The 27,859-nt window shown below is 35.7% G+C and overlaps 2 protein-coding genes across 8 annotated transcripts in view; both read right to left on the bottom strand.

The window, feature by feature from the left end:
- Positions 1-27,859, bottom strand: part of LOC125845522 (probable sphingolipid transporter spinster homolog 2) — a 293,275-nt gene that overhangs the window by 251,822 nt on the left and 13,594 nt on the right. The gene's annotated exons all lie outside the window — the stretch shown is intronic.
- Positions 8-22,828, bottom strand: LOC125845521 (pre-mRNA-processing protein 40A-like). 7 transcript variants are annotated; one of them, XM_049525041.1, is made up of 30 exons: positions 22,657-22,828; positions 22,116-22,176; positions 19,650-19,709; positions 19,290-19,571; positions 19,014-19,175; positions 17,614-17,690; positions 14,513-14,582; positions 10,365-10,417; positions 10,199-10,256; positions 9,670-9,986; positions 9,523-9,592; positions 9,228-9,326; positions 8,998-9,066; positions 8,846-8,923; positions 8,576-8,662; positions 8,409-8,443; positions 8,157-8,262; positions 7,292-7,372; positions 7,114-7,206; positions 6,962-7,015; positions 6,747-6,863; positions 6,539-6,637; positions 4,054-4,101; positions 3,879-3,971; positions 2,544-2,651; positions 2,398-2,448; positions 1,757-1,861; positions 635-774; positions 412-586; positions 8-330 (listed from the first exon to the last, which is right to left on the bottom strand). In XM_049525041.1, exons 2-30 carry the CDS (start codon positions 22,146-22,148, stop codon positions 187-189), a joined length of 2,964 nt encoding a protein of 987 aa, XP_049380998.1. In that variant the 5' UTR covers positions 22,149-22,176; positions 22,657-22,828; the 3' UTR covers positions 8-186. The 7 variants fall into 7 exon arrangements, with proteins under 7 accessions (XP_049380998.1, XP_049380992.1, XP_049380993.1 ...); XM_049525035.1 differs by lacking the exon at positions 17,614-17,690 and adding an exon at positions 18,827-18,903 and having other exon boundaries at positions 412-774; positions 22,657-22,827; XM_049525036.1 differs by having other exon boundaries at positions 412-774; positions 22,657-22,827.

Below are 27,859 nucleotides of genomic sequence, written 5' to 3'. Positions count from 1 at the left end.
CAAAGGATGAGAAGACTGAATTGACTTTGCTACAACTAAATGTCAAACAACATTATCATCAAGTACTTTGTTTCTGTTTATTTTCTTTAGGGGGGTTGGGGGAGGGGATAGTAAACCGCGCTACATTATATGTACACAATGAAAAGCGCATTTTAGAAATCATTTTGAAAAAGAAAAAAAAAGCTACTAAACTTCTTCATCCTCGCCAAATTCCCAATCTTTGTGATCCTCATAGTCACCATCCCTATGAGAATCACTCCGATGATCTCGTTTCCTTTTCTTATGCTGGCCCTCCGAATTAGCTTCCAAACTCCGGCTGTGCTGGTCCATCTATTACATCAAATCTCTATACATTAGAAAGATTCAGAGTTGCCAAAAGGAAAAATGTTATAATCAATGATGATATCAGACCTGTTTCAGTTTCTTATAATCACTGTCACGTCTGTAAGAACTTCTTGAATAATCTTTCTCGTTTTCATCGTCATCAGAGGAACGTCTATGCCGCTTGCGATGTTTCTTATCTCTGTCACTTCCTGACCTTTTGATCTCCTTGTCACTGTCTTTCTTATCTCTGTCACTTCCTGATCTTCTGATCTCCTTGTCACTGTCTCTCTTATCTCTGTCACTTCCTGACCTTTTGATTTCCTTGTCACTGTCTGTACTATCTTTCTTGCTTCTTTCTCTCTCTTTCCTGCTCTTATCCCCTCTGTGTTTATCCCTTCTATGTTTTTCCTTCTTCTTTTCTCTATCTTTCCTTTCCTTCTCTTTTCTTGCCTTCAGATTAAAACTTGACATGTCAGAGCCAGTGAACTTCAACTGAATACAGAGTTTTTTGTTTTTATTTTTAGCTATTCCTTCTGAACAGTGGCTTTCCATGCTCGCCATCAAATGCCTCTTTTGGGAATGATGGGAATATGGAACCCTCACAAGATTCAAGAAAGGAATCGTGTGACAGATAGCGCCAAACCCAAAGGTCTAAACCGTCATTAACCTAATTCGGATACTATAAATTATATTCATTGTTGATACCTCAGATTTACCATTATTGCCTCACACCATCAATGCTAGCCTGTTTGGATTGGCTTTTGGCTTATGACTTATAAGCCAAAAGCCATAATCTAACTTATGGCATTTGGCTTATTTTTGTTATTTTGGCTTTAAAATAAGTTCTTATAAGCACTTTTTAACTTTACCCAAACACTTCAAAATTGCTTAAAAGCTATTTTGGCTTAAAAGCACCTAAAATAAGTCAATTCAAACGGGCACTTATTAATCTTCCATTTAGTAACTATAGCAAGCCCAAAATCTTACTCATATTAAACATTATTGCCTCACACCATCAGCTGTATTGTATCCTTTTAATAACTATATAGCAAGCCCAAACATCTTTGAAAATATTGTATTTGTAAATCAAAATTGTCTCACTCAATACAACAAAGCAACTTGAAAGCTTCATTATTTTGCACTCATATAGGTTGTGAAAAGAGAAAAAGAGAACTCTTGGTGCCTGTTTGGAGGGCCAACTTGTAATTGGATTTGGCTGTAATTACACAGTTTGGCATGTTTGTTCAGAAGGGAATTCACATGAAGTGGCTAGAATATCAACCACAATCACACCCACGCGACATCTACCACAATCACACCCACACCACAATTCCAATCACAAACCATATCAACCACAATCACACCCACACCACATCTACTACCCCCAGCCGAAATTAGCAGGAGAAATAAGGGTTTGTAGTAATTCAAGTACCTTATCCTCTTGACGCTTCCGGTCCTTCTCTTTTGCCTTTTCTTTTAGTTCATTAACAAATTTGTCAAATATTTCCAGCAGCAAGCTCTCATCACCCATTATTCTGTAAAATAATAACAGCAAAGAAATCCACATTCAATGTTACTACATAATGAGAATTGTGAGATTATGAATAAAAAAGTATATAGCAAGAGCATTTCATTTATGGCAAAAGAGGCTAGACAATCTAAAACTAGAGATTTAGCAGCATACTTCATCTGAAACAATCACAAATATCAGAAGTAAAACAACTAGCAACTGCTAGAGCTACTAAACACTCAGTGTTGGAACAGCTAATAATTGATATCAACCCATTTCTTGAGTGATTGAGTAACATTAAAAGTGACTTAGTGAAATGGTAATTCATGTTTATACTGTAAAAGACATGACCTACTTAAACGTTGAGGGATATAAAGCACCAAATTATTCATCACATCTATTATGCTAAGGTACTTTCTAGATTGTGTGAATTACTCAGTTTAGAATATTGAAGGAGATATTAGTCCTTGAAAATAATATCAATTATCAATCTCCAAAGATGTGACCTTTGCAGCCATGATTACTAATTCTAGATCAATAAAAGCAAAAGTAGGTCCTTTCCTATCTCCGAAGAGGGATTTACAGTCCTCCCATTTCGACGATGCAGTAATTTCCTGCAACCACAACAAAAAATAGATTATGGTTTAAAGGAAAACATCATGGGATCCCATCCATTGCAATGTGAGAGATTGTAAACTGTTTAATATACCTTTGATGCATGAAGAAGTTCATAGAACTCATCTGCTAGACGCTTACGCTTTTTAGCTTCTTTTTCTTCTCTCTCCCTGGCCCTTTCCAGTAACTCTTCAAAGACAAGCTACGCAGATGAAATATGCACATTCAATACTCAATGACCCAGAAAGCCCAAAAGTGTAAAATAAGAAGTTTAGAAAGGAAGCATGGTAGAAGATTCAGCATAATCCATGTTTAGAAAAGCATGGTAGAAAATTCAGCATAATCCATGTATGTCCTCTCATTCCTCCGTTTGGAAGGCAAGGGGGATATAATGTAAAGTACTATTACCATATTTTTGGAGAAACTCCTCACATAATAATCTTTGATAAAATGCCTTACAAAAGTTTTGAGATATTGAAAGTATAGTAAAAAAACCCAACCTACTGTCGAAGCACAAATTCTTCAACATACCCCTTGCAGTTCACATTTCCCACGTACATAGATTATACGTCATGAACATAAATAACCTCCAAAAGCAATGATATTTGAAGAATGAGAGAATACCGTCATTACAAAATTAGAAAATGATTTTGACATCATCCAGTTATGCTGTTTAACCACTTTTGTAGGGTAAAAGCCAAATGATATTCACATTTCCCACGTACATAAATTACACGCCATGAACATAAATAACCTCCAAAAGCCAAATGATATTTGAAGAATGAGAGAATATCCTCATTACAAAAATAGAATATGATTTTGATATCATCCAGTTGTGCTGTTCTTCTTTCATAGAGTAAAACTCTTATCCACTAACCATAAAACAGAAAACTACCAGGCAAATTGCTTTGTATTATGCAACTTAAGATATGTGCTGTAGGTGTAATATTAAGCACCGCCATCCAGGAAATAAATAAACTGACTAGGGGAAATGGTACCAAAACTGAAGAACTGGAAGCAAAAGCTAACAAGTATTTGATCAATGTGGTTTTTGTATGAAGGTTTCAGGTTTACTTGCTAACCGACATGCAAGTCTTCTATAAACTCCATTACAAGAAGATCCAAAATTTTATATGGTATGGGTTATGGTTGATACTACAGGAAAATGCCACTAACCACAGATGACTACCAAGGAGTTCCCATTTTAGCTTTCACAAACTAACCAACTTCCAATGAAACATGACATGGAAGTTTTACTTATGCTAGCACTCAGTCCACTCAACTTACAAGCACCTATCCCAACGACAAAAAAAAAGAGGACAAGTCTATAGAAATCCATTTAGTGAATGGTGTTCTTTAATTTCACATAACATTCAATTCTAACAAGGGTCGATGTGAAACAGTATACAGTGCTTAGCCATAATTAGACCTTTAAGTTGGTATCTGATATTGGTGGAGAGCTAATATACTTTGCAATTGCATCCTTAAAATCATCAAGCGTCCAGGTTGATGTCAGTCCAATCTGAAAACAGAGACGGCTCAGCAAAAACATTAGGTACTAGCCGAAGCACAACAGAATGTTTAAAATGAAGAGTGATGATTACCTTAGTCATCCTAACTGCATCTCTAATTCGTGACTTGTCATCAAGATACTGAAGCAACATACAAGTAACACAAATTCACAATGATGTATCAATAACAAAAATAGGATACAAAAATGAACACCAACATTTCTCCATTTGTTCAAAGTGAGTCATCTACAATATCACAATGCAATTGACAGATAAACATGATTGCATCAATCAGGTTAAACTGAAGGAAAATCAAGCACCACTCTTTGGATAATAGTAAAAAAAAGTTGGAGACTCTCTCTGTTAACAGTCATTTATGCACACAAACTTTAAAGATAGATGGTGGCATCTTTATCTTAAAAGGGGAAAAAAAGGATGCATCCCACCACAAGAGCCCAACTCAAGAAAACATTACCAAATTCAATCACTGAAAGAGAGTATGAACAGGATCATTACTATGCTAGGATACTAGCATAAACTACCTCTTTCATCAAGCAAAGAGATAAATGCTAATAACATTTGAACGTTCAGCTTTTTGGAAGGGGCAGAGGATGAAACAATATTTCGTTTAGTCAGTCGCAAGTGTCTATTACAGCCAAAAAAGTCATGAGGGAGATGCAACTTTATACTTTACTTTAGAGAAGCAGAGATACTCTCAGGCACTTTTTCCGAGGCTGAATTTTTATAAGCCTTACTTTCATTTCATTTCAAATACCACTTCGGGGGGGGGGGGGGGGGGGNGCACTAAGTTTACTTGGTCCAGTTAAGATGGTTGGCGACACAAAATAGTTTGTGTTGGGTGGGTCACACGATATCATCGGAAGTGAAACCAAAGCTGGGTGTGGTACGAATGGACGGAACGTGGTCGAAACTTGATCAAAAGAACTACTTGTATCTGGAAGACAATGGTGTGGCTGTGTGACACTTTAAAGGAGACCTCGAAAGCTAAAGGAAACTACGTGAAAACATGAAAGTTTCGTGATCACTTCTCAGAGTTCTTCTGCTCGAGAAACTATAACAAACAAGGACGTAGTATAACCACTATCAAGCAATCAAGGAAGGAGAAGATCAGTTATCATTATCCCTGAAATGGCATTTGCTAGGGTTGGCTAGATTGAAAAACTCATCAGTTACTAAAGCCAGAGGACAGCCAATACACAGGAAGGTCATTTTAGCTCGGATACTGTCAGAAAAATAAATGGATATCCAGAGAAATGAATGAAGCTATGGTACAAGAAAAAGGAGGTATTATATGCATCTCTGGACAAACCAGTCAGACTCAAAATGAAACGGTTGACAGTCTTCCCAAGGGAATGTATGATATTCCTACACTACTGTTATTTCGCAACGCGACTATGCCTAAGACATTCTTAAGGATACTATAATGATCGGATGCAGACCTATTGATGCTCCTATTGATCCGAATGCTAAACTCTTGCCAGGAAAGGGTGAACCACTCAATGATCCTGGAAGATATTGGCAGTTAGTTGGTAAGTTGAATATCTCACGGTGATTGGACTTGACATTTCTTTTCCTGTGAGTGTTCTAAGTCAATTGATGGATTCTTCCTGTGATAATCAATGGGATTCAGTTGTCAACATTCTGCAATTTATAAAATCAGCTCTAGGTAGATCAAGGCCATGAGCAGATTGTTGGATATATAGACAATGATGGGCCAGGTTCATCTTCTGATAGACGTTCTACATCTAGATAATATGGTTAGTTGGAGGTAATTTGGTGGCCTCGAAGAGTAAGAAACACAGTGTGGTTGCTCAATCTAGTGTAGAAGCAGAATATCGAGCAATGGTATAGACGATGATGGGCCAGGATCATCTTCTGATAGATGTTCTACATCTAGATATTGTGTGTTAGTTGGAGGTAATTTGGTGTCCTAAAAGAGTAAGAAACAGAGTGTGATTGCTCGATCTTGTGCAGAAGCAGAATACTGAGCAATGGTTGTAGCAACTTGTGAGCTAGTATGGATTAAACAGTTGCGCAGAGAACTAAGATGTGGAGAAATCTATCATATGGAACTTGTGAGTGATAACAAAGCAACCTTTCATATCGCATCAAATCCGGTATTTCACCGGAGGACTAAGCACATTGAGATTGATTGTTGTCAAAGAAAAGACTCATTGGAAATATTGTTACAAAATTCGTGAAGTCGAGTGATCTGCAGATATTCTCATCAAGTCCCTCCTCATAGTAGTTACATCTATTACAAGCTCGGTACATATGACTTGTACGAACCAGCTTGAGGAGGAGTAGGAATAGGATTTGTATATAGTACCCTACATGGAACAGGATTGAAATGTAGTGTCGAAAAATAGGGCTCAATGTAATAATGCAGATACACAATTCAATAATATTTTTTCTCAATAAGATCCACTCCTCAACATGGCATCAGAGCTAGGCTCATCTCAATTCTTTGTTCACTATAAATAGGGGCTAGGGCTCAGGCCTCACTGTAATAATGTAGTTTACACAATTCAATACACCTATTAGCAACCTATTTCACCTGTTTATCCAACTCATCCACAACATCTGCAAATAAGTCTTTTGCTGATGACCCTGAAGTATTTGATGATACAGCTAGATATGCAGCTATATCTTTGATCTGCAAGCACAAAATAAAGAAGGAAATTCTTGGATGTGAAATTCAAAGAGACAGAAAGGAAACTCATGAAGGTAATCACTTTCACTGAAACTAAGAAAGAACCACTAACTTTGATGCAATAATCACGCCAAATAGTTTTTGCATTAAGCATTCCCACAGCAACATGTTCTTCCATTAGTTTTCGGAACTCATCACGATTTTTACGTTCTGCTTTCCTCAATTCTTCCTATTTGAATCCATGGTGTATGTCCAGTGAGAAACAGATAAATCGAAGTCTCCAAAGATAAATTAAATTTTAACCGCAGAGTTTAATTAACAATATACCATCCGCAGTTTCCTTTGCTCCTCCTCTTCCCTCTCTAAATCACGTATATATTCCTAATACAGAAAAGATTGCAACATAAGTTCAAAGCTGGGGCACACAAATGAGATGTTTGAAAATAACTATTTATAATTTATTAGAAAATGATAACTACCTGGAAAATCTCCAAGCGGTCAATTTTCTCAAGGCGGGGGCATCTTTCATCAGCTTCTAAACGGTCCTGAACTTTCCGCCACTGGCTACTGGCCTGAACAAAATCAGTCAGCAACAATGAAAGTTATACCTCCTGGAAATAACATGGGAACTGATGCTAATTCCACTAGAACTAATACCTTAATAAAGTCACAGGATTTTAAGAATTCTAAATACTCCACTCTATTGCGCTTCTGCTCCTCCAATGCCCTTGCACGCTCCTGATAAAAATCCAGTACAAAGTAATAGAATAAAATTTCTCTTCAAAACAGACCATATCTAAAAAAGAGACTTGAACTACAGGTGCATGAAAGTATTAAAAAGCTTCTTCTATTTTTGGGGAGGAGGAGAGGAAGAAGCATATCATAGTTTTGAACAAAATTACATGCAATACATGAAGGACGAAAGAGTGAAGACAAGAAACTGTGTAGAAATACCAATAACGTCTGTTAAAATTGAAATTCAATGGTAAACAAATTTAAATGTGCTGTCCCCCTTGAGAAACCATTAAAAATGTATTCAAAAACTACTAGATTTTAAGTTGAACATTTTACAGCACTTCTTTCTGCTCTAGAACAAAAAACAAAGGAACAACTAAAAGACATCCTGCAGAGGGAATGGAATGAATATTGTTAATGAAATGCACCATGGGCCTAACTCAACTTCAAAAGCTGGGTCAAGTGGTGAAGATTGTCCAAAATCATACAAGGAAACTACAACCCATGCACCTTACCGATGTGGGATTTTAATACATTAATCGCACAGCAAGATTGGACATCTGGAGCATCAGGACCTAGGTGGGCTAACATCTAATAGTCTAGCATCAGGATAGATCTGCCTCTAATGCCATGTTTAAAAGATTGGACCTTGTGTCTATCTCAAACAGAAACGCTAACTCAATTTGTGAGGAGCCAAAAACCATATAAACTACAGCCCGCACACTTTACCAATCTGAGAGTCTAACAGAAACAATCATATGAGAAAGTTCATTGAAAGGAGCTTCACCTTTTTCTCAAGTTCCTCCTTATAATCTTCAAAAAGGTCTTCACGGTCTTTAGCTCGCTCAACAGCTTTAAAACGTTCATCATGTTCGAATATGGAAATTGCCTTACTGAATAATCAACAGCAGATAGTTAGTGGATCAAATGGAACTTACACAAATAATAAAGCAACTTCCAGGTACAAAAGAAATACAAACAATGACCAACATTAGAAAACAAGCAGCAGACCACTTAGCATTACAAATGAAAGACAAACCTCCATCTTGAGGATGGTGAAAGCTCTTTGCAATCCTGTAAGATTGAGAATAACAGAGATTGTTGTGAAAAATATCAGTTTTTCTTTTGAACAAGTGAGATATACCAGCCTCTTACACATTCTGATATATCGAATGAAAGACACTCGCAGAAGAAAATTCCACTTACTTCTAACATTATCCTGAAATCTTCCCGAGCTTTTTTCTGTTTAACACGTCTCTCTTCAGCATCCAGTTTTTTCCTTTGGCTCAGATACTGGAACAGAACACAGATCTTACATAATAGCAATACACCTTAATTCTTTTTGGAATAGAGTATGCTGAAACATTGAAGAAGCAATTAACCCATTCCAGATATTTGTTATGTAGCCAATATTGCAAACTGGAAAGGGAAATTTTCCATCAACCATCATCATTGAATGCCTACTCAGAGAGATACCTCATTAAAAGCTTGCTTCCGCTCACCAAGGGATTTTAGAGCACCATATCTTCGGTCATTGATTATTGCTCTCATGGCCTTTCAAATACAATTCATGTCAGATGATATTCCTTGATTGTTCACGGTATGCACAAAACAAGCAAGTAATAAACCTGATCCCACGTGCAGTCAGACCCAATATTAGCAGATTCCAAAAGAGTTTTGAATGCATTCTTTGCCTCCTAAATTTAGCAGTCAAAAGTTGAAAACAATGTGCAAAAGGATATCATAACAAGCAAATTAAGCAATAAGCCAAGGCAATAAAATCAGATACTTAAAATAGGAGGGAGAGTAATTTTGAGACATACATTAAAAGGGACAATAAAACAATAATAAAATATACCACTTTGCTCTCATAAACTAATGGTCCCAGCTCGACTGTTTTCTCTTCTGATGGAGTAGCACTTCCTATTCCAGTTATTGCAGCATCTTGCTTAACTTCCTGCATTTCAGGTACACATCAAGCACAAAGTACAAAAGAGAAGCTCATCGGAGAACAACCTTCACCTGTTAGCAGGTGACTAACAACTGCACTACAGACTGGATCAACATCCAGCATAACAGCTAAGAAAATTTTTCTTGGTTTTTAACCACTAGTAATTAAATCATCGCATAAGTGTTTCAAAAGGGTAATGTACCTCCCTATTCTCCGGAGAAACTCCATCGCCACATGCTACTGCATCTTGAGCTGAAGTAGTCTCAGAACTACTGCAGAAATTGAAATCCAAATATGACAGCAATACAAGCCAGAGGCAAATTTAGAACATACAAATCTGAAAGCCTACACTGGTATCGTGACAGAATTTCCCAAGGTTACTGCTATTCCAATTTTCTCTGAATTAGCAACAGCTGGCGAAGCAGGTTCTGAAGAGTTCTGCATTTCGACTGCGTCAATCGTCGGAGAAGAAACCTTACCAGATAAACTTGATGATTCTGAAGCCACAATAGCTGGTAGGTTAGCAACTGGTGACACAGCAATTGGGCTTGTCATAGCTCCTTGTGCTGAGACAAATGGACCATCTGCACCCGGGGATGATGTTTTAATACTAGAAATGGATCCAAAATCAGAGGCGTGCGAAATAGTGTCCTTTTCACGAGCCAACTGTAAATGTATAAATAATTAGATTTTATGAGAAATAGAGTAGCAAAGAAAACAGAATATTGTCCCTTCTTATCATGCTTAGCAACTGTGAATGTATAAATAATTAGATTTTGAGAGAAACAGTGTATCAGAGAAAATAGAATATTGTCCTTTCTTATCATGTCATTTAAAGCAAGGAACAAACCCTTATTGGATTTAAAATCTAACATCACCTTGACTTCATCAGGCATTTTCCATTTTGACTTTCTAGTAACCTTGTTGTAGTAATACCTGCAGAAAATAATCAAAGCACTCGGCATTATGCATAAATAACACACAAAAATACCCACTATAGAAGAACAATTGGATAGAGGACTAGAAAATATATAAGTTACACACTTCCTTCCCGCAGGACTTGTAAATTCTCTCCAGTCAGTTGATGCATCTGCCCTCTGTCCCCAATGAAAACAGCATGAAAGCAGGTCAAGTCAAAAAATTGAACATAAACAGTATTTCAGGAGTAGAAATCAGCAACTTCCAGCAGTACAATCCTGGAAAAGGATTACTATGTATTGTGTAGAATATAACTACAAATAGGGCTTAGTGTCATAACGTAGATACACATCTTAATAATATTTTCTGGTGCTTTTTTATCAGTAATAATATTTTCCGATGCTTTCTCACACAGTATCTGTTCCTTGGTGAGAAAATATAGTTGTGCAAAATACCAGCTTCTTTCGGGAAGAAAATTTCAGTCACCATGCAATTTTCCAATGACCTAAGTAGTTGTCCACATCAATTCCACTTTCTACCAGTGTTCTCCAAAAACTAACAATACCACGAGATTCAGAAAGCTCCAGCGACCAAACCCCAAAAAGCAGTTCCAGCAGAACCCCATCCACACACCCTCCGGAGTTCCAATGCCAATGGTGTGTCAGACACACACACCAGTGTGTGATGCCTGTTCTAATCACTTTTTGAGCTGTTTTTCCCCCTGTGGGGTCGCCCAGTAGTTCCGAGCCAATCCCTCCATTTTTCTGCAGATTTCGATCACCACCTAATCCGCCCAAATAGATTCGTCCATTCCAGACATTTACTAAATTTGGAAAAAGGCCCGCACTTTATACACTAATGACATATCTATTTTTTATGATGTGTTATCTCGAATGACAAACTTAACGAAACAGAAAATGGATATGTCTCTAGTTCTTAGACTTGTTGGACTTCCAAATGACCTTAATTCTGTGTGTGACCAGATTTTTCCAGTCCCACTATCCCTACAATTGATGAAGTATTCTCTCGATTACTTCACCTTGACGCATCAGTATTCACACAGTGGTCTTATCACCAACTGCTAACTCCTCTGTTCTTGCATCTCAAATACCAGAAAATCGACATCCCTGTCTATGGAGAACCAACAACGAAGAGGTCGTTTTGGAAGATTTCAACCTAAGTGTAGTTATTGTAATAGGCTTGGACACACACGTGAAGTATGCTTTTCTCTGCAGCGTCGGCCACCCAAGAATGTGCATGTTGCTTAGACTGACATCGCAAGTAATCAAGGGTTTTACTTATCTGAAGAGGACTATAATGAGTATCTTCAATATCGAGCAAGTAAGTTGACATCACCACAAGTGGCCTCGGTTGCTCAGTCTAATACTAATATTACTAGTAAATATTTTGCTTATATTTCACAGTCTAATACCCTTTGACTATGATCAGGGACTCGAGAGCTTGTGATCACATTTCTAGTAATAAATGACTTCAGTCAAATATTTATTTATTCAGAGTCTCGTCCTATTGTTACTTTAGCCAATGGGATCCCAACATTAGCAAAAGTTATTGGACATGTTAATTCCCTGTTCTTTGTCACTCACTCTAAATCTGTTCTTTATATTCCTAGTTGTCATTTTAATCTTGCATCCGTTAGTTGTTTGACTGTGCCTTAAATGCATAATATTTCTCAACGACTCTTTTGTTATGAAGGAGCACGAGACAGACAATTGGTGCAAGGCATAAACCACAAGGTTTCTACTACCTTACCTCTACTAATTCTCCACAACATGTCCAATTACAGATCCTCTAGACTTGATTCACAAACAATTGGGACATCCAAGGTTATTCAAGCAACAGAAGATGCTAGTTTGTCTAGTCTGCCAACATTAAATTGTAAGTTGTATCAGCTTGGAAAACACACCTGCACTACCTTTCCACATAGTGTTGTGAGTCATGCAAAGTCTGTTTTTTCATTAGTTCATTATGATAGGAGTCCTAGTAGAGTCGGTTCAACCTTAGGAATTTGTTATTTCGTTAGTTTCATTTATGTTTATCCAAGATGTACTAGGATTTTCACGTTGAAAGATTGTTTTGAGTTATTTTCTATATTTAAGAGGTTTTGTGCTGAAATACAAAATCAATTTTGTGTTTCTATTAGTACTTTTTGTAGTAAGAATACTTATCCTCCAAGTTTCAACAGTTTATGACTCACCATGGAATTATTCATTAGACATCATGTACGTACACCACTCTTCTCATTCAATCCCATATTCCGTTGCACTTTGTACAATGCAGTTCTCACGTCGTGCTATTTAATTAATCGTATGATCCATCTTCCATTCAGAATCAGATTTCTTATTCAGTACTGTTTCCTCATTCACATCTATACTCTTTTCTCTTGTGTGTTTGGGAGCATATGTTCTGTTCATAACTTTCTTTTTGATAACAATGGTATCCGAGCCAACTAGCATGCACTTCGACTAATTTCAAAGACTACCCGCTACCTCATGCAAGCATCAGGTACTAGAAAACTCTGTCCACCAAGCCTTAGACAGATAGGAACAAATCACCTAGTGTTTTTTATCTTTGCCGGAATTTGAACCCCAGAACTTATAGTTCTTCTCCCACTTCATTGACCACTAGGTCACACCATTGGGTGCATGTTTTGTTCATAACTTAGCCCCTGAGAAAGATAAGTTAGTCCGTCGTACTCTCAAATGTGTCTTCCTTGGTTATTCTTGAGTTCAAAACGGACATCGTTCTACTCAACTAATCTTCGTAAATAACTCAAGTACCAACGTCAAATTCCTTGTCTCAACTTTATTTTTACATCTTCTAATCATTCTGATATATATGAGGTCTTACCAATACAGACTTGAGAAATCTACTGTTACTTCTACATCTCCGAACATAGTGACACCACTCCTGACTTATCACCGCTGTCATCTAGCATTAGGCCTAGATGATTCACGTCCTATGCCGAAACCTGCACCTCCTGTGGATTTGTCTCCTCCTAGTGGTATTTGAAGCTTCATCTATTTTGAGTGTAAATTAGAGGAATAGTAGTTTGTTTTTAGAAAAAGAAGTGTTGCAGATGCAGGTTTTGACCAACATTTTAAGTTGCAGGAAGGAACCGTTGCCAAGTTGTGGTGGAGCTACGACTGCAACAAAGGTGATCAATTAAACATTGTTCGACAGAAAATTACATTGTGTATATATATATATATATATATATATATGTATACATATATATATATATATATCAAATTTTGTTGTTTCTGAGTATATTTTTAATGTTGAACACCCTTAACACAAACAAGACTTTCAGCGTGATGGTAAGGGTGTTGAAATCATGCACTGAGATTTCATTTTGACAAGTTTGAAACTCATAAGCTACAGTTATGCTCTTTTTTGATGAAATTAATTTCTGAACATATGTTTTTTCTCCCCTATTAGCTCTTGGAAAAGAGCTAGTAACTAGCATTCCATGTAAAAAAATCTTGCTAACATAAACTTGAATAGTTAGTTAATTTAAATTTATCTTAAATTCGTAAATATTTGTCAAGTTTCTATAAAACGGAAGTGAGGATTGATACTCTAAGTCATCTCCAGAAATGGAGTTCCAAGTATTTTGGGTCTATAATCCAAGGAAATGGTGAGATGGATGATGAAGTAATACCGGGTAACTTTGTCCATCCAACCTTTGACGGATGGTAAGAAATAACTTAATGTCTTTATCTCTACTGGAAATTAAACCTAAGACCTCATGGTTCTCAATCCACTTCATTGACACTAGGCCACACTCTTGGGTGCAACCAGCCAAATTATTCTTCTGCAAACCAGAATGATAAATGTGACCCTAAATCTTACATCAAGTTTCCTCTCTCCATCTTGCTACAACATTACATTAATCAAAAAGAAGAAAAGTTGTCTGCGAAAAGATGCACCAAATATAACCATGCCATGTATATACTTAACTCATCTTTTAGAACAGTGGTGTTAAATATAAAAACTTTTAGAACTATATTGGAAAAAAGGCAAATTCAAATCCCAAATGAAGACTACATAGTATACTAAGATCAAAGAGATCTGCTCTCTCACCAAACTTTAGACAGAAATCACAAATGTTTAGGGAAGAAAAAGTGGTTCTATGAAGCTTCATACAAAAAGAATTGGATACAGCATTTTTTATGGATAAGTACAAGAAACTGGATTAAAACTAATCATAATTATCTGCAAAAAACTAATATCTAGATGACAAGTAACCTCACCTCCATTTCTGTCATCAGCTCTAGAGGTTTCTCCCAGCTAGAGATTCTTGTCCTTCTATTATAATAGTATCTAAAAAATTCAAAAAATGTAAGAAAGTTACTAATTAGCTGAAGTAATAAAGCCAAAGGAAATATAATAACATTAGTGACCATGATTGGCCTAGTGAACATCAAATGATGCTGAAATTAGCACCTACTAGCATGAAGCCACATGTAAAAGATGAATGATGGTAAAGAAATAGGATCAAAATGAAGTCATTTGATAGAGGTGTATCAAGTTCTGCTAATCAATAGTCAGGTAGAATTTGGTAGCGATGAATAGCAGCTCATGAGATGTCTTAGCAAAGAAGAGGACTGAAACAGAGGAACCTATTATCTCCAGTGCTAGTGGAAGAAGAGTGATAAACAAAGCACTAGAGGTGGATACTTGATGGACTTCTTGACAGTGATGGGGACAAACTTACCCAACACTTGTTCATAGACAAGACAATAGAGTTTGTGATGCAGAAATTAACCTATTGGAAAATTTGATACATCTTTCTTATGCCGTCTGAAGATTAACCCCACAAAGTCTGAGATCATCTGAGTGGGTGGTGCAATGGAGGATATTGATTTGGAGCTCTACCCAATATATACCTTGGTGTACCTGTGCCATCTGACAAGGACCAAACAAGGTGAAATCTGAAGACTGAATGAGTAGAAAAGAAAATATATGGATGGCGGAAGAGCTATTTGTTGGAAGGGAGGAAGGGAGTAAGGGATACTTTTGTCGACCATTCCTACATGCTTCATGTCACCGCCACAAGCACTAGTTAGTATTACGTCTAAATTAGAGAGCATTCAAAGGAACTTGTGGGAGTCACCAAACTGGACTAGGAAGCTTCACTTAATTAGATGGGAGACAGTTACGGTACCAAAGAAATGGGAAGGCCTCACAGATAGATCTTTGTGTTTTCAACAAGGCGCTACTATGTGAATGGATATAGAGATTTGAGATTGAGGAACATGGTCAACGAAGGAGAGTGATAGCAGAAAAACATAGAATGGTTGAAGGGGATCTAAAACATCTTTTCTTTTTGAATATTATTTGCAGAGGAATATTATGAAGGAAAGGGACGAGTTCAGCGGACAAATCACATTTCGGTTGGGTACAAAACTAGGGACAATGAAAAACTTTTGGGACACAAGTGGTGTGAAAAGAGTATTTTGAGGCTCATATTCCCAAACATCTACAAAAAAAAAGACCAAACATGTAAGGATGCATGAGGGGGGTGGGGTCATTGAGGAACACCTTCAAATTAGGAACATAGTGAAACCTAAAAGCTTAGTTGAAATGCTCTACAAGGTCAACGCATCTCTTGTCGAACAGGTCATGGAGATGGGCTTGGGAGCAACAGGAGGTTCCCAGTTAAGTTGCATTACTTGTTAAGTGTTACCATAAGCTTTTGGCTAGAAAATACCCAACCACCATATACCTATTAGTTTGGATTGCTGGAACACCAAGAAAGGTGTCTTTTTGGCTTGGTTGGCAGTAAGAGTAGCGATCTTAACTGGGGGGAATAGAAAGAGGATTACATATGTCCATTGGTGTTTTCTGTATAAGAATTCATGCAAAGACAGATCATCTCTTTGTGCATTGTCAGGTAGCATCTTGTTTTGTGGAAGGGGACTTTGAATTGGTTCAGCTTACAATGGAGGATGTCAAGAACAGTCAAGGAGGCACTACCGAGTTAAACTTTCAAAGAAGGAAGAGAAGACAAAGGGCGTAAGATGTTGCTCCACTAACTCTTATATCGTTCTGGAGAGGCAGAAATATGAAAGTTTTTGAACGGATAGAAAGTGATTTCGAATATTTGAAGAATAGCGCACCCAAGGGTATGGCCTAATGGTCATTGAAGTGGTTGAGAGCCATGAGGTCTCAAAATCAAATCCCAACGGAGACAAAAAAACACTAGGTGTTTCTTCTCATCTGCCCTAGCCTTGGTGGACAGTGTTACTTGGTACATGTTGCTGGTGGGAGATGGGAGGTATCCCGTGAACTTTGTTGAGGTGCGCCGAAAGCTGGCCTAAACACCACGGTCATCAAAAAAAATTGAAGAATAGCCTCCTATTTATAATTTCTTTTTGGTGCACCCGAAAGAATCCAAATTGTATAGAGATTAAGGTGTCTCTTATGGAGAATCAGATTTTTCTATGGATTTTCTACTTTTTGGTATACAACTTGTATGATGTTATCAGTAGTAAAACTATTTTACCTTTAAGAAAATGTAGTAAAAAGTGCCCCAATAGAAGCATTTAGGCATAAGACAATTATTGTACGCATTCTACCAAACACTACTAATTCGTCAAAGTTACACTATAGCAAGGCCATGGAATAAGATGTTAAACATGAGACATATCAGTTGGGGTATGCTAGCCAATGTGAAGAACCCTATTTGGACTCATGGCAGGATCACAAGAAGATTTTAGAGACAAAGCTTGGAAAGTGATATTTCTAGCAATAAAGAGGAAAAATGTGCAGGCTTGTGGTGAACTAGCCTGACGAGAATACATCTGAGCTAAGTAGCACATTTAATATGTGGGTGGATGGCACTTGCCAAGGCGATCTAAAAATCATGGTGAAAGCTCTAAACTCGCATCTTCAGCTTCTATTAGAGGGATAGATATTTCTCCTGGGTACTTATACACCCCCACTCTGTCTAGCTGCCCAGATTGAACTCCTCAGGGAACAACTGAATTATTAGCAAAGGTCTAATGACTCTCAATCATACGTGTTCTAGGGAATTGAACGTCTTATTCTTATGAGTAATCTATGTGAATATAATCCTAAAGCAAGGATTCCGAAAAGCCAAATCCGGAATGCTCCTTTTTATGTCTGGGGCACTCAAAGTGGTATAAAAGATTGGATCTGAATGAAAAGTGATAGTTTTGCAGAGCTCATTTTCTTGTTTACCACGGTTACAGCTTTTTGTTCACTGGAATCTTAATTTGCTTACAAAAACTTGCACAATCATCGAATTCAACTGTTGACTCTCAGTCAACTCATACCCATTAACCTTAGCATGTTACTTTCTGCAAGACAAAAAGGGGAATCCGCTTACTTTTTCCCATTTCGAGAAGTATGCTCAATCCAATCTGATGGAGTAGTCTCAACAGAGTCAACCCCGTTATTTGCATCCTGAAATCCAAAAAAATAAAGAACCTGTCACCTTCAACTTACAAATCCTATTAACAGATCTCAACATTATATAAGCAAAATGGGTACAATAAACAGGGCAACAAGGAGAAGAAGGGGTACAATCTAGTAAAATGGGATAAGGTGATCCTTAACAAAAAACAGGGTGGGCTGGGCATAAAGAAGCTAGGTGCACAGAATGAAAGTCTACTGAAGAAATGGTCATGGAGATTCTGTAGTGAAGATGTGGTGGCACTATGGAGGAGATTCATTTCACAAAAATATGGGCTCCAGAATAGTTGGACCACTGAGGAGGTGACTGGTACTTTTGGATGCTCCGTGTGGAAAACAATTAGAAGACTGTGGCCCTCTTTCATTAACAACCTGAAGTACAGAATTAGGGATGGGGAGAAGACAAATTTCTGGAATGAATTGTGGATTGGGGAAGAGGTTCTGAGGACTACCTTTCCAGATCTATACATCTTGAGCTTGCAACAGATGGATAAGGTGGCACAAGTATGGAGTCCTCAAGGGTGGAACTTGATTTTTAGGAGGGCCATGAATGACTGGGAAATAAATATAGTAGCTGATTTGCTGCAGACTCTAAATGCTTTCCCAGGAGTAAGTGTAGGTTCTGATTTGCCAATTTGGAAACTACATAGCAAGGGGTCTTTTACCGTGAAATCATGTTATTGGAGTTTGAACTTCAGCCAGACAATGAGCCTTGGAAACTGATTTGGAAGGTTAAAATACCACACAAAATCTCATGTTTCAGCTGGCTGGTGGTCAGGAGAGCCTGTTTAACACACGAAGTACTACAGAGAAGAGGTATTCAGATTTGCTCTAGGTGTTTTATGTGTGAGCAAGAGGCAGAGATAAATAGTCACTTGTTCATTCATTCCAAAACAGCTGTAAATCTGTGGAACATGTTCTTCTGTTTACTTGGGATAAGTTGGGTAATGCCCAGGACCTCCTTTGATATGTTGANTACCACGGTTACAGCTTTTTGTTCACTGGAATCTTAATTTGCTTACAAAAACTTGCACAATCATCGAATTCAACTGTTGACTCTCAGTCAACTCATACCCATTAACCTTAGCATGTTACTTTCTGCAAGACAAAAAGGGGAATCCGCTTACTTTTTCCCATTTCGAGAAGTATGCTCAATCCAATCTGATGGAGTAGTCTCAACAGAGTCAACCCCGTTATTTGCATCCTGAAATCCAAAAAAATAAAGAACCTGTCACCTTCAACTTACAAATCCTATTAACAAATCTCAACAATATTTAAGCAAAATGGGTACAATAAAACACATTGAATTCTCACCGGAAGAACCAACGGAGCTGCTAGTTCTCCAGTATTTTGCATAGTTGTCGCAGAATTCACATTATGATTACTTGTTGGCATCCAGGGTTGTACCCCTGATGGAAACCTATGATCGTGTATCTGTGTCTGATACTGGGAGCTTGAAGAATCTGCATTTACCTGCTATTAACCACAAGATGAAGATGGTTACCGAAATGATGAATTTCATCAATATGATGAATGGAACACCGAAACTGACAATAACAATAATCACAAAAGATCTTCTCCAGGTCTTACATTATATGAAGATAGCGGAAAACTTGGGCCACCAGAACCAGGCATGTGGTTATTTGACATCGGAGGGTTTCGCTGAAAATCGTGGGGATTAGGTGGTCCCTGAGACATACTATGCCCTCCTACTACAGGTCTACCAGCAACCTGTTGCATAGGCTGAGGAAATTGGATTTGTGAAGGTTGAGGAGGCATCACAACATTTGCATGTCCAAGTGGCTGAAAGTGTTGAGATGACCCAGAAACATATGGTTGTGCCTGCTGGGGTGGAAGCATAGGCTGGAACTGCTAAAAATGTGGGAAAAATAGTTATCATAGCGATTCTAGAACTCAAAAACCATTTATCCCAAGACTCCACAACTTTACCTGCAGTGACATGGATGGAATAGCACCCTGAGGAGGACCCGCCAGAGGAGGTATAGGAGGCTTCTCAACCAATATATCCATGCAAGGAAGAACAGATGAAATCAGAAATACAGCTACTTTCCGATCATATTTAGTAGATTTTCCAATCAATGCAGCACTGTTGAAAATTTGTATTCATGCACAACTCCCTAAATTAATTTGAAGGACAAGACCGGAATTCGTAAGTCAAACCAAAGAGTAAGATGAAAACCTATTCTTCATGACTTCATCTATTCAATCCAGAGCTTGAAATGAGAATAAAGAGATGTAACAAATAGATGATCTATCACAGCGTTAGATGAGAACAGACAAAATGATACACATCTTTACCTAATGGCTTGGGTTCAACAGCTTCTGATGGCCTAAGTATCTTTTCTTTTTGGGTGTAAGAAACACATCTTCTTAACGCAATTTTTTTTGTCAAACTAGACAGAACCACAAATTATATTAGTGAGACTTCAGCAAAGTTAGTTAATATGCAACTCTATAGTAGTTTATTAAGTTGGAGTTGTTATTCTATCAAGGTGGGATTACTTTTTGATAGACATCTGAAGTATTATCATCCCACCCCACCCACTACCTAGCGAACACCTATCCAAGCCAACTACTACCTTATACTCCACAGAGTCTAAAATTTAAATCAGCCCTTAAGGTCTCTCCTTGTCCTTCCCAGGGAATTGCAGAGTACTGAATCTATTCACTTATGCCAAAACCTTCAAAAACAAACTAACACTGAGAATTGGTCAGGAAAAAAGCACCACTCCGAGTAGGCATTTGGACATGAATTGATTGATATTTTTATTGAGAAAGATGAATTGGTTGACATTTGAATTCATATATATATATTTGAAAGTCAAAGTTGTGTTTGAAAATGGAAACAAAATCGAAGTTTTGTCAGTGAAACTTTAAAAAAAAAAAAAAAAAAAGAGAAACTCCTAAAACCTGGTTTGCAAACTTCAGATTCCGTATTTCAAGTTTGAAGTTGAAACAATGGGTCAGTTTGATAGACAAACACTGTTTGAAATAATTTCCAAACATTTTTTCAAAATTTAGAAACAAAATCTAAAATGCTACTAAGCAAATATGAAATCATCCACCTCACTCTCGTCTAAACTTAGAAGATGTATCAACTTCTGCACTAAAAAGGTATGGAACAGGAAAGCATCATCAGTTGGAAGAATAAAAGAAAACAAACCAATGGGCAAGTGATGCAAAATGAGCAATCACATATTTCATTTTAAAAAGGACATATAGTAACTTAAGGAAAAACATCCAACGATTGGAATAGGAGCCACTGTCACTAGACCTTAAGCTCTATTTATCTTCATTCTCATAAGTTTAATCAAAGTTGTTAGGCTCCGAAGATGAGAGCCATAAGTATCCTCTCCAAGGCGATGATTTTAGATAACCTATTCATCCTCCTTATCCTCTCCTTAGAGCGGTCAACAAGACTCCAACCAAGTAATCTTTTCATCTAGACATTTTAGGAGGAATATGCATCACCAAGAAAGCGGATCAACCTATATTAGTCCTTCATGGAAGCTATTCTCGACTATTCTATGCTCGCAAAGCCACTACTATGAGCACTATATTTTAACTATTATTTGTACCTAAATATAGAATACGACTTAACAATGACAGGGACAGAGCTCACTTTAGCAAACAATACTATCCAGGTAAAACAATGTTGATAGTAAAGACTAAGCACAAAAGGGCACGTGATAATACGATTATCTCAGCAGGTTCCTTTTACCTACTAACACATCAGTTTTCAGATCATTCTTACTCTAAATATCCACCGCCACAGCAAACAGAGGAGACTGACAAACCATATCACCTCTTTGTTCTCTTAAGGCTATCATAGCAACGACATACAGAGCAATGAATTTATTTATTTTTTGGCTCAAATTTGTTCCTATTTCAATTTCAACTGTAAACACAAGTAAGATAAAACAAATTGGGATAATACTCACGAAGATTTAACAAATACGTACTTCCTATTATGTATATTGTCTAGGCATATATAAGCATGATGAAAGATTCTACCGATAGAACATGTGTATGATACAGACAAATTATTGAATATAATTAAACCTAGAACAGTTGCTCTCCTAATAGATCTCAAATAAATCAGTGAAAGCCTATAATTTTTGCTATTATGACAACACACATATGAATGACAGTGATTGCATAATCATTACACCTCCATTCAGAGAACTACTATGCCTTCCAAGAAGCCTTTTGATAAAGTAATGGATTCATTGATATGAGGAAAAGTCCAGTATACATGTACAAAAAGAATATACCTTAGTTTTTACTAACCCAGATTTCATAAGATACCAAAGTATTTGATGTATAAATACCAGAAAAAGCATAGAATTTATTAATAAAAATGAAGTTAACAAACTTAAATTCTGGAAGGGATACCTGCATGCCAGTGAAATGAGAATTATTAGCCATGGCAGGATGGCCAAAACCAGAAGCAATCCTGGTAAACATAAGTGATTTCACATCAGAATACTTGTGTAATACACTGAAACAAAAGGCTAAAGAAACATACATGCCGAAGATAAACATGGTAGAAAACTAGGTGTAGAAGTACATAGCATGCCATGCCATATAAATTTTTTCTGAATAACTGCTTCCAAAAATGTACCAAATCTCAAGACAAAATTTAGATGCATTCAATCAAACATAAAAAAAATAAAAGGTCATTTTTATTACATTGACACCATCACACACATATGATACATATATGCATATAGTAATTCAAACAAGTTACAGTTCAAAAACCTAACACAAGTCTCTCTATGGAGGAAGTACCAAGATTTTGTAGGTATAAGTGAATTAAACTTCAAGAATCAAAATTGGGTCCTTAAAGTACTAGAAATTCATTCAAATTGGAGAAAAATTGGGTATTGGTGCAACAAACATTGTAGAAGAATCGATCCAAGATAAAGAAATGTACCAATTTTTAAAAAAATCCCAGTGGTTAATCAAGCAGCCGTCAACTCTAAACCCTAAGAAAAGTCATGAAACCCAAACTTGTGTTATCAATTTCAATCAGCATGAAGAGTACATTTGTTGAACTGACTCTCAAAAATTTAACATTCTGCAATTCAACAGACAGATGAAAGTTTCATTGTACTTGTGGGATTCGGCTAAATATATATGAACCGAGGAGTGTGACTATTCGAGTAGCCGTTTGGAGGGATCTATTACAGGTTTGAGACAAACACTAGGCCCGTTTGGTAGCTAATTAGAGTTATGCGTGTATTATTAATTAATTAAAGGTCGGTTAATCGTTAATTAGTTATGCAGTTATTAGTGTATTTGTTTGTGTTTCGCGCAATTATAAAATAATACTTTAAATATGTTTTCGAATCATTTATTTGGTATTTAATTACAATTATGCGTATATTAGTAATCAGATGTCATTTAACTGTTAATTAGTTATACAGTTATTAGGGTACTTGTTTGCATTTCGCACAGTTTTAAGAAAGTATTAAATATGTTTTTGAATCATTAATTTGGTAGCTAATTAGAGTTATGTGTATATTAGTAATCAGATGTTGTTTAACCGTTAATTAGTATACAGTTATTAGTGTACTTGTTTGCATTTCGCGCGGTTTTAAGAAAGTATTAAATATGTTTTTGCATCATTAACTTGGTAGCTATGTATATTAGTATTCGGGAGTCGTTTAACCGTTAATTCGTTATGCAGTGTACTTTTTTTTTGTTTCCCACCCGGTGTCCGATACCCACATTGGAGCCCGACTAAATTCGAATTCGCGCAGAGAAGTCCCACATTGGGGGGTAAAGCGCTCCCTAAACCCTAAACCCACGTTATGCAGTGTACTTGTTTGTGTTTTGCAAGGTTATAAGAAAATATTAAATATGTTTTTCAATTATTAATTTGACAACTAATTAAAGTTTTGTTTGTATTAGTGATTAGATGTCGTTTAACCATTGATTAATTATGCAGTTATTAGTGTACTTGTTTGCATTTCGCGCGGTTATAAGAAAATATTAAATATGCTTTTTAATCATTAATTTGGTAGTTAATTAGAGTTATGCGTATATTAGTAATTAGAAGTTGTTTAACCATTAATTAGTTATACAGTTATTAGTGCACTTGTATATGTTTCACCCTGTTATAAGAAAATATTGAATATATTTTTGAATCATCAATTTGATAGCTAATTAAAATTATGTGTATAATAGTAATTAGAGGTCATTTAATCATTAATTAGTTATGCATTATTAGTGTACTTGTTTGCATTTCGCATAGTTATAAGAATATATTAAATATGTTTTTGAATCATTAATTTGGTAGCTAATTAAAATTATGTGTATATTAGTAAGAAGAGGTCGTTTAACCGTTAATTAGTTATGTAGTTATTAGTGTACTTGTTTGTGTTTCGTGTGGTTATAAGAAAATATTAAATATGTTTTTGAATCATTTATTTGGTAGCTAATTAGAGTTATGCGTATATTAGTATTCAGAGGTCGTTTAACTGTTAATTAGTTATGTAGTTATTAATGTACTTGTTTGCGTTTTGCGCTGTTATAAGAAAATATTAAATATGTTTTTGGATCATTCATTTGGCAACTAATTCAAGCTATGTTTGTATTAGTAATTAGATGTCGTTTAAACGTTAATTAGTTATGCAATTATTATGTACTTGTTTGTGTTTCACGCGGTTATAAGAAAATATTAAATATATTTTTGAATCGTTAATTTGGTAGCTAATAAGAGTTATGCGTATATTAATAATTAGAGGTCGTTAACCATTAATTAGTTATGCAGTTATTAGTGTACTTGTTTATGTTTTGCCCTGTTAGAAGAAAATATTAAATATATTGTTGGATCATCAATTTAATAGCTAATTAAAATTATGCGTATATTAGTAATTAGATGTCGTTTAATCGTTAATTAATTATGCATTATTAGTGTGGTTGTTAGCATTTCGCGCAGTTATAACTTATAAGAAAATATTAAATATGTTTTTGAATCATTCATTTGGTAGCTAGTTAGAGTTATGCATGTATTAGTAATTAGAGGTCGTCTAATAGTTAATTAGTTATACAATTATTAGTGCACTTGTTTGTGTTTCGCACGGTTATAAGAAAATACTAAATATGTTTTTAAATCATTAATTTGATAGCTAATTAGAATTATATATATATTAGTAACTAGAATTCATTTAACCGTTAATTAGTTATGTAATTATTTATGTACTTGTTTGTGTTTCACGAGGTTATAAAAAGAATATTAAATATGTTTTTGAATTATTAATACACAATTTGATAAATATTCGAATAAATATATTATAATAAAAAGGAGAAATTGAAATTAAGTTACCATTTTAGAATTCCCTAATTGAAAAAATTGCTAAAATTTATTCTCAAGCTATAATTTCAAATTAAAACTGCTGATAAAAAAGAGGAAAATATAAAAGTTGATGTAAAACGTCTTGGTTAATTGACAATCTAATTATCTTACCTTCGTAGATTATTGAAATAATTCTCCAAAAGACAAGTCTTCCTTTGATGTGGAAAAATTAAAACAAAAAATGTTTTCTTACTTTCAATAATAATAAATTTAATATATTCATTGTGATAGAAAGGGAAAAGAAAAAAAATATATAATTCATTGTTATTAATCTTATATTTGACACTTTATTTATGTTGTTAGAAAGATAAATAGTTTATGCAATATTTCTTTAACAGTCATAACATAAATTTGTTGTTAAGAAAATTAAATGATGGACTTTGAAGTTTTTTCACAATACTTAAGAGAGTTGGGAACACTTTGATCACAAAATGCGCTTTGACAACGAGCGAGATTGACTCTCATGGTCATTTGCTTGCTTTTATGTATTTTTATTGTTTTGCCCCCTTTTCATAGCTTTTGCGTTGTGTTTGTGGCTTGTTGGGGTGGGTGGTTTGGTTCTCGAGGTGTTCGGGAGAGTTTTTGGGTAAGTTTCTCAGTTTAAGCTTTTATTTGAACGTATTGACTTCGGTCAATATTCTTAGTAAACGGAGTTGAGTGAGATTTTTGTCAGCGTTATTAGCTTTGAGATATTAATTTTGATCTAGTAGGACTTTTGATTTGAATTTCAAGGTTGTTTGGTTTGATTTTAAGGCGCTTGATTTTTTCTTTATTTTAGTTGTTTAGGTTTAAGTGTTGACCTCGGTAATAGTTTTTCAGGATAACCTTTGACGATTGTTTTGTTGATTTCGTTGAATCTGAAACGTCATTTCTAATTTTGTAGCATGTTTGATTTTGTATCTCGAAGTGTGTAGTGAATTCCCTCCGAATTTGTTAAGGGTGGGAAACAACATAGGCGAGTTAAGATTATTGCAGTGTTAATATGTCTCTCCCGGACTAGTAATTCAGACTCTATTTCTATGTGAGTATATTTGTCGCAAAAATCATACTTGGCACCGTCTCAAAATTTTCCTCCCCAACTACTAGTCATGATCGCTACGATGAAGGTGTAGCATCGTAGCGGGGACCACCATAGCAAGTTCCCTGTGGGCCAGAGTACCTCATAGCGGACCCTATGCTGCCCAATAGGCGCCATGGCAAATCATTCCTTCATCAAAGCAGGTTCACTATAGTGGAACCCGGCTCTCCACATCGGGCACTGACAGTGAGTCTGTCAATCTGCCCTAATGTCAAAATACATTCCAACGACATATAGTAAATAGAATTGGTGCACACATAAAAGAAATAACTATAAAAGAAAATAAAGACCTACAAAACAAGGTCATTATTCAAGATGTCACCAATAATATTTGTAAACAAAAATAAAAAAAAAAGATATTCAAATGTAGCAAAAAGTAAGGAGATGTCCAACAAAAACCTATGCACAGGGGAAGAGCTATACGGTATATATAGGTAAATTGATACTTGAATTGGTTATATATCATAGTTTGGACACCCTTGCAACAACCTTTTAGTATAGTGTAGTGGTTTATGGTTTCCAAGATAAGAGTTGGGTTGCAGGTTCAATTCTCGGTAGGTGTTGCGTTTTTAGAGAAAATGACATAAATAGTCCCTTAACTATAGTAGTAGGTCTAAAATGGTCCCTTAACTATACACTTACCGATTTTAGTCCTTTAACTATTCAAAAACTTACCAGTTTTGGTCCCTTAACTATACACTTACCGGTTTTAGTCCCTTAACTATAGACTTACCGATTTTAGTCCTTTAAGTATTCAAAAACTTATCAGGTTTGGTCTTTGTCCATTTTTTTTAATACAAATAGCTTAGGTTTATATTGACGGAATCCATGCCTCGAGAAATTAAATCCTTTAGCAACTTTTTCCGTTGTTTCTCTCTCTCCGCTACTTTTTCTTCAAATTAACCTTATGCGAAGAACCTTAACCTCAACGATTTAAAATAAAATTCACGAGGAAAGAAAATATAAGTCATAATTTTATTCAACGGAGGATAAAATGAAGCATATTATTGGTACTAATGACTTGAATATGCTAAATTTTATTATAATAAGAAAAAAATTATTACCCGTTAAATCCAAAGTTTGTACTCCAACGACTTCATTGAATGAAATTTGTTTAATTTTTCAGAAATTGAAATTTATAAAATGGTAGATTTGCAATTTTTTAATTTTTTTTAAATAGATCAATTTTATTATTCTATTCATTTTATTTTACGTAAAGAATTTTGAGTAAATTAAATAAAATCCGCACTGATTAGCATATTCAAGTGCGGATTCAAGTCATTAACGAAAATTATATGCTTAATTTTATTATCCATTGAATAAAATTAGGACTTAATTCTTTCCTCGTTAATTTTTTTTGAATCGTTGACGTTATTGTTCTTTTCATAAGAGTAACTTGAAGAAAAAAGGACGGGGATAGAGAAACAACTTAAAAATGGGTTAAAGATTTAATTTCACGAAGACTTCGGTTAATGTAAACCTAAGTTATTTGTATTAAAAAAAAAGGACAAAGACCAAACCTGATAAGTTTTTGAATACTTAAAGGACTAAAATCGGTAAGTTTATAGTTAAGGGACTAAAACCGGTAAGTGTATAGTTAAGAGACTAAAGCTAATAAGGTTTTGAATAGTTAAAAGACTAAATCCGTTAAGTATATAGTTAAGGTTTTAGACCTGCTATTATAGTTAAGGGACTATT

Source organism: Solanum stenotomum, chromosome 11 (genome assembly GCF_019186545.1).
Source record: "Solanum stenotomum isolate F172 chromosome 11, ASM1918654v1, whole genome shotgun sequence".
NCBI lineage: Eukaryota > Viridiplantae > Streptophyta > Magnoliopsida > Solanales > Solanaceae > Solanum > Solanum stenotomum.
The sequence above is the reverse complement of the archived record's forward strand: the minus strand, read 5'-3'. Positions and strand labels throughout refer to the sequence as shown.

What these genes read in the sequence shown, in the direction of transcription:
- LOC125845521 (XM_049525035.1), bottom strand. Translation starts at nt 22,148, where the DNA reads ATGGCTAATAATTCTCATTTCACTGGCATGCAG. An exon ending in CAGCTCCGTTGGTTCTTCCG is followed by an intron (nt 18,904 to 19,013) that starts GTGAGAATTCAA and finishes TTTGGATTTCAG; the next exon opens with GATGCAAATAACGGGGTTGA. An exon ending in ACCGCTTGGAGATTTTCCAG is followed by an intron (nt 7,016 to 7,113) that starts GTAGTTATCATT and finishes TTTCTGTATTAG; the next exon opens with GAATATATACGTGATTTAGA.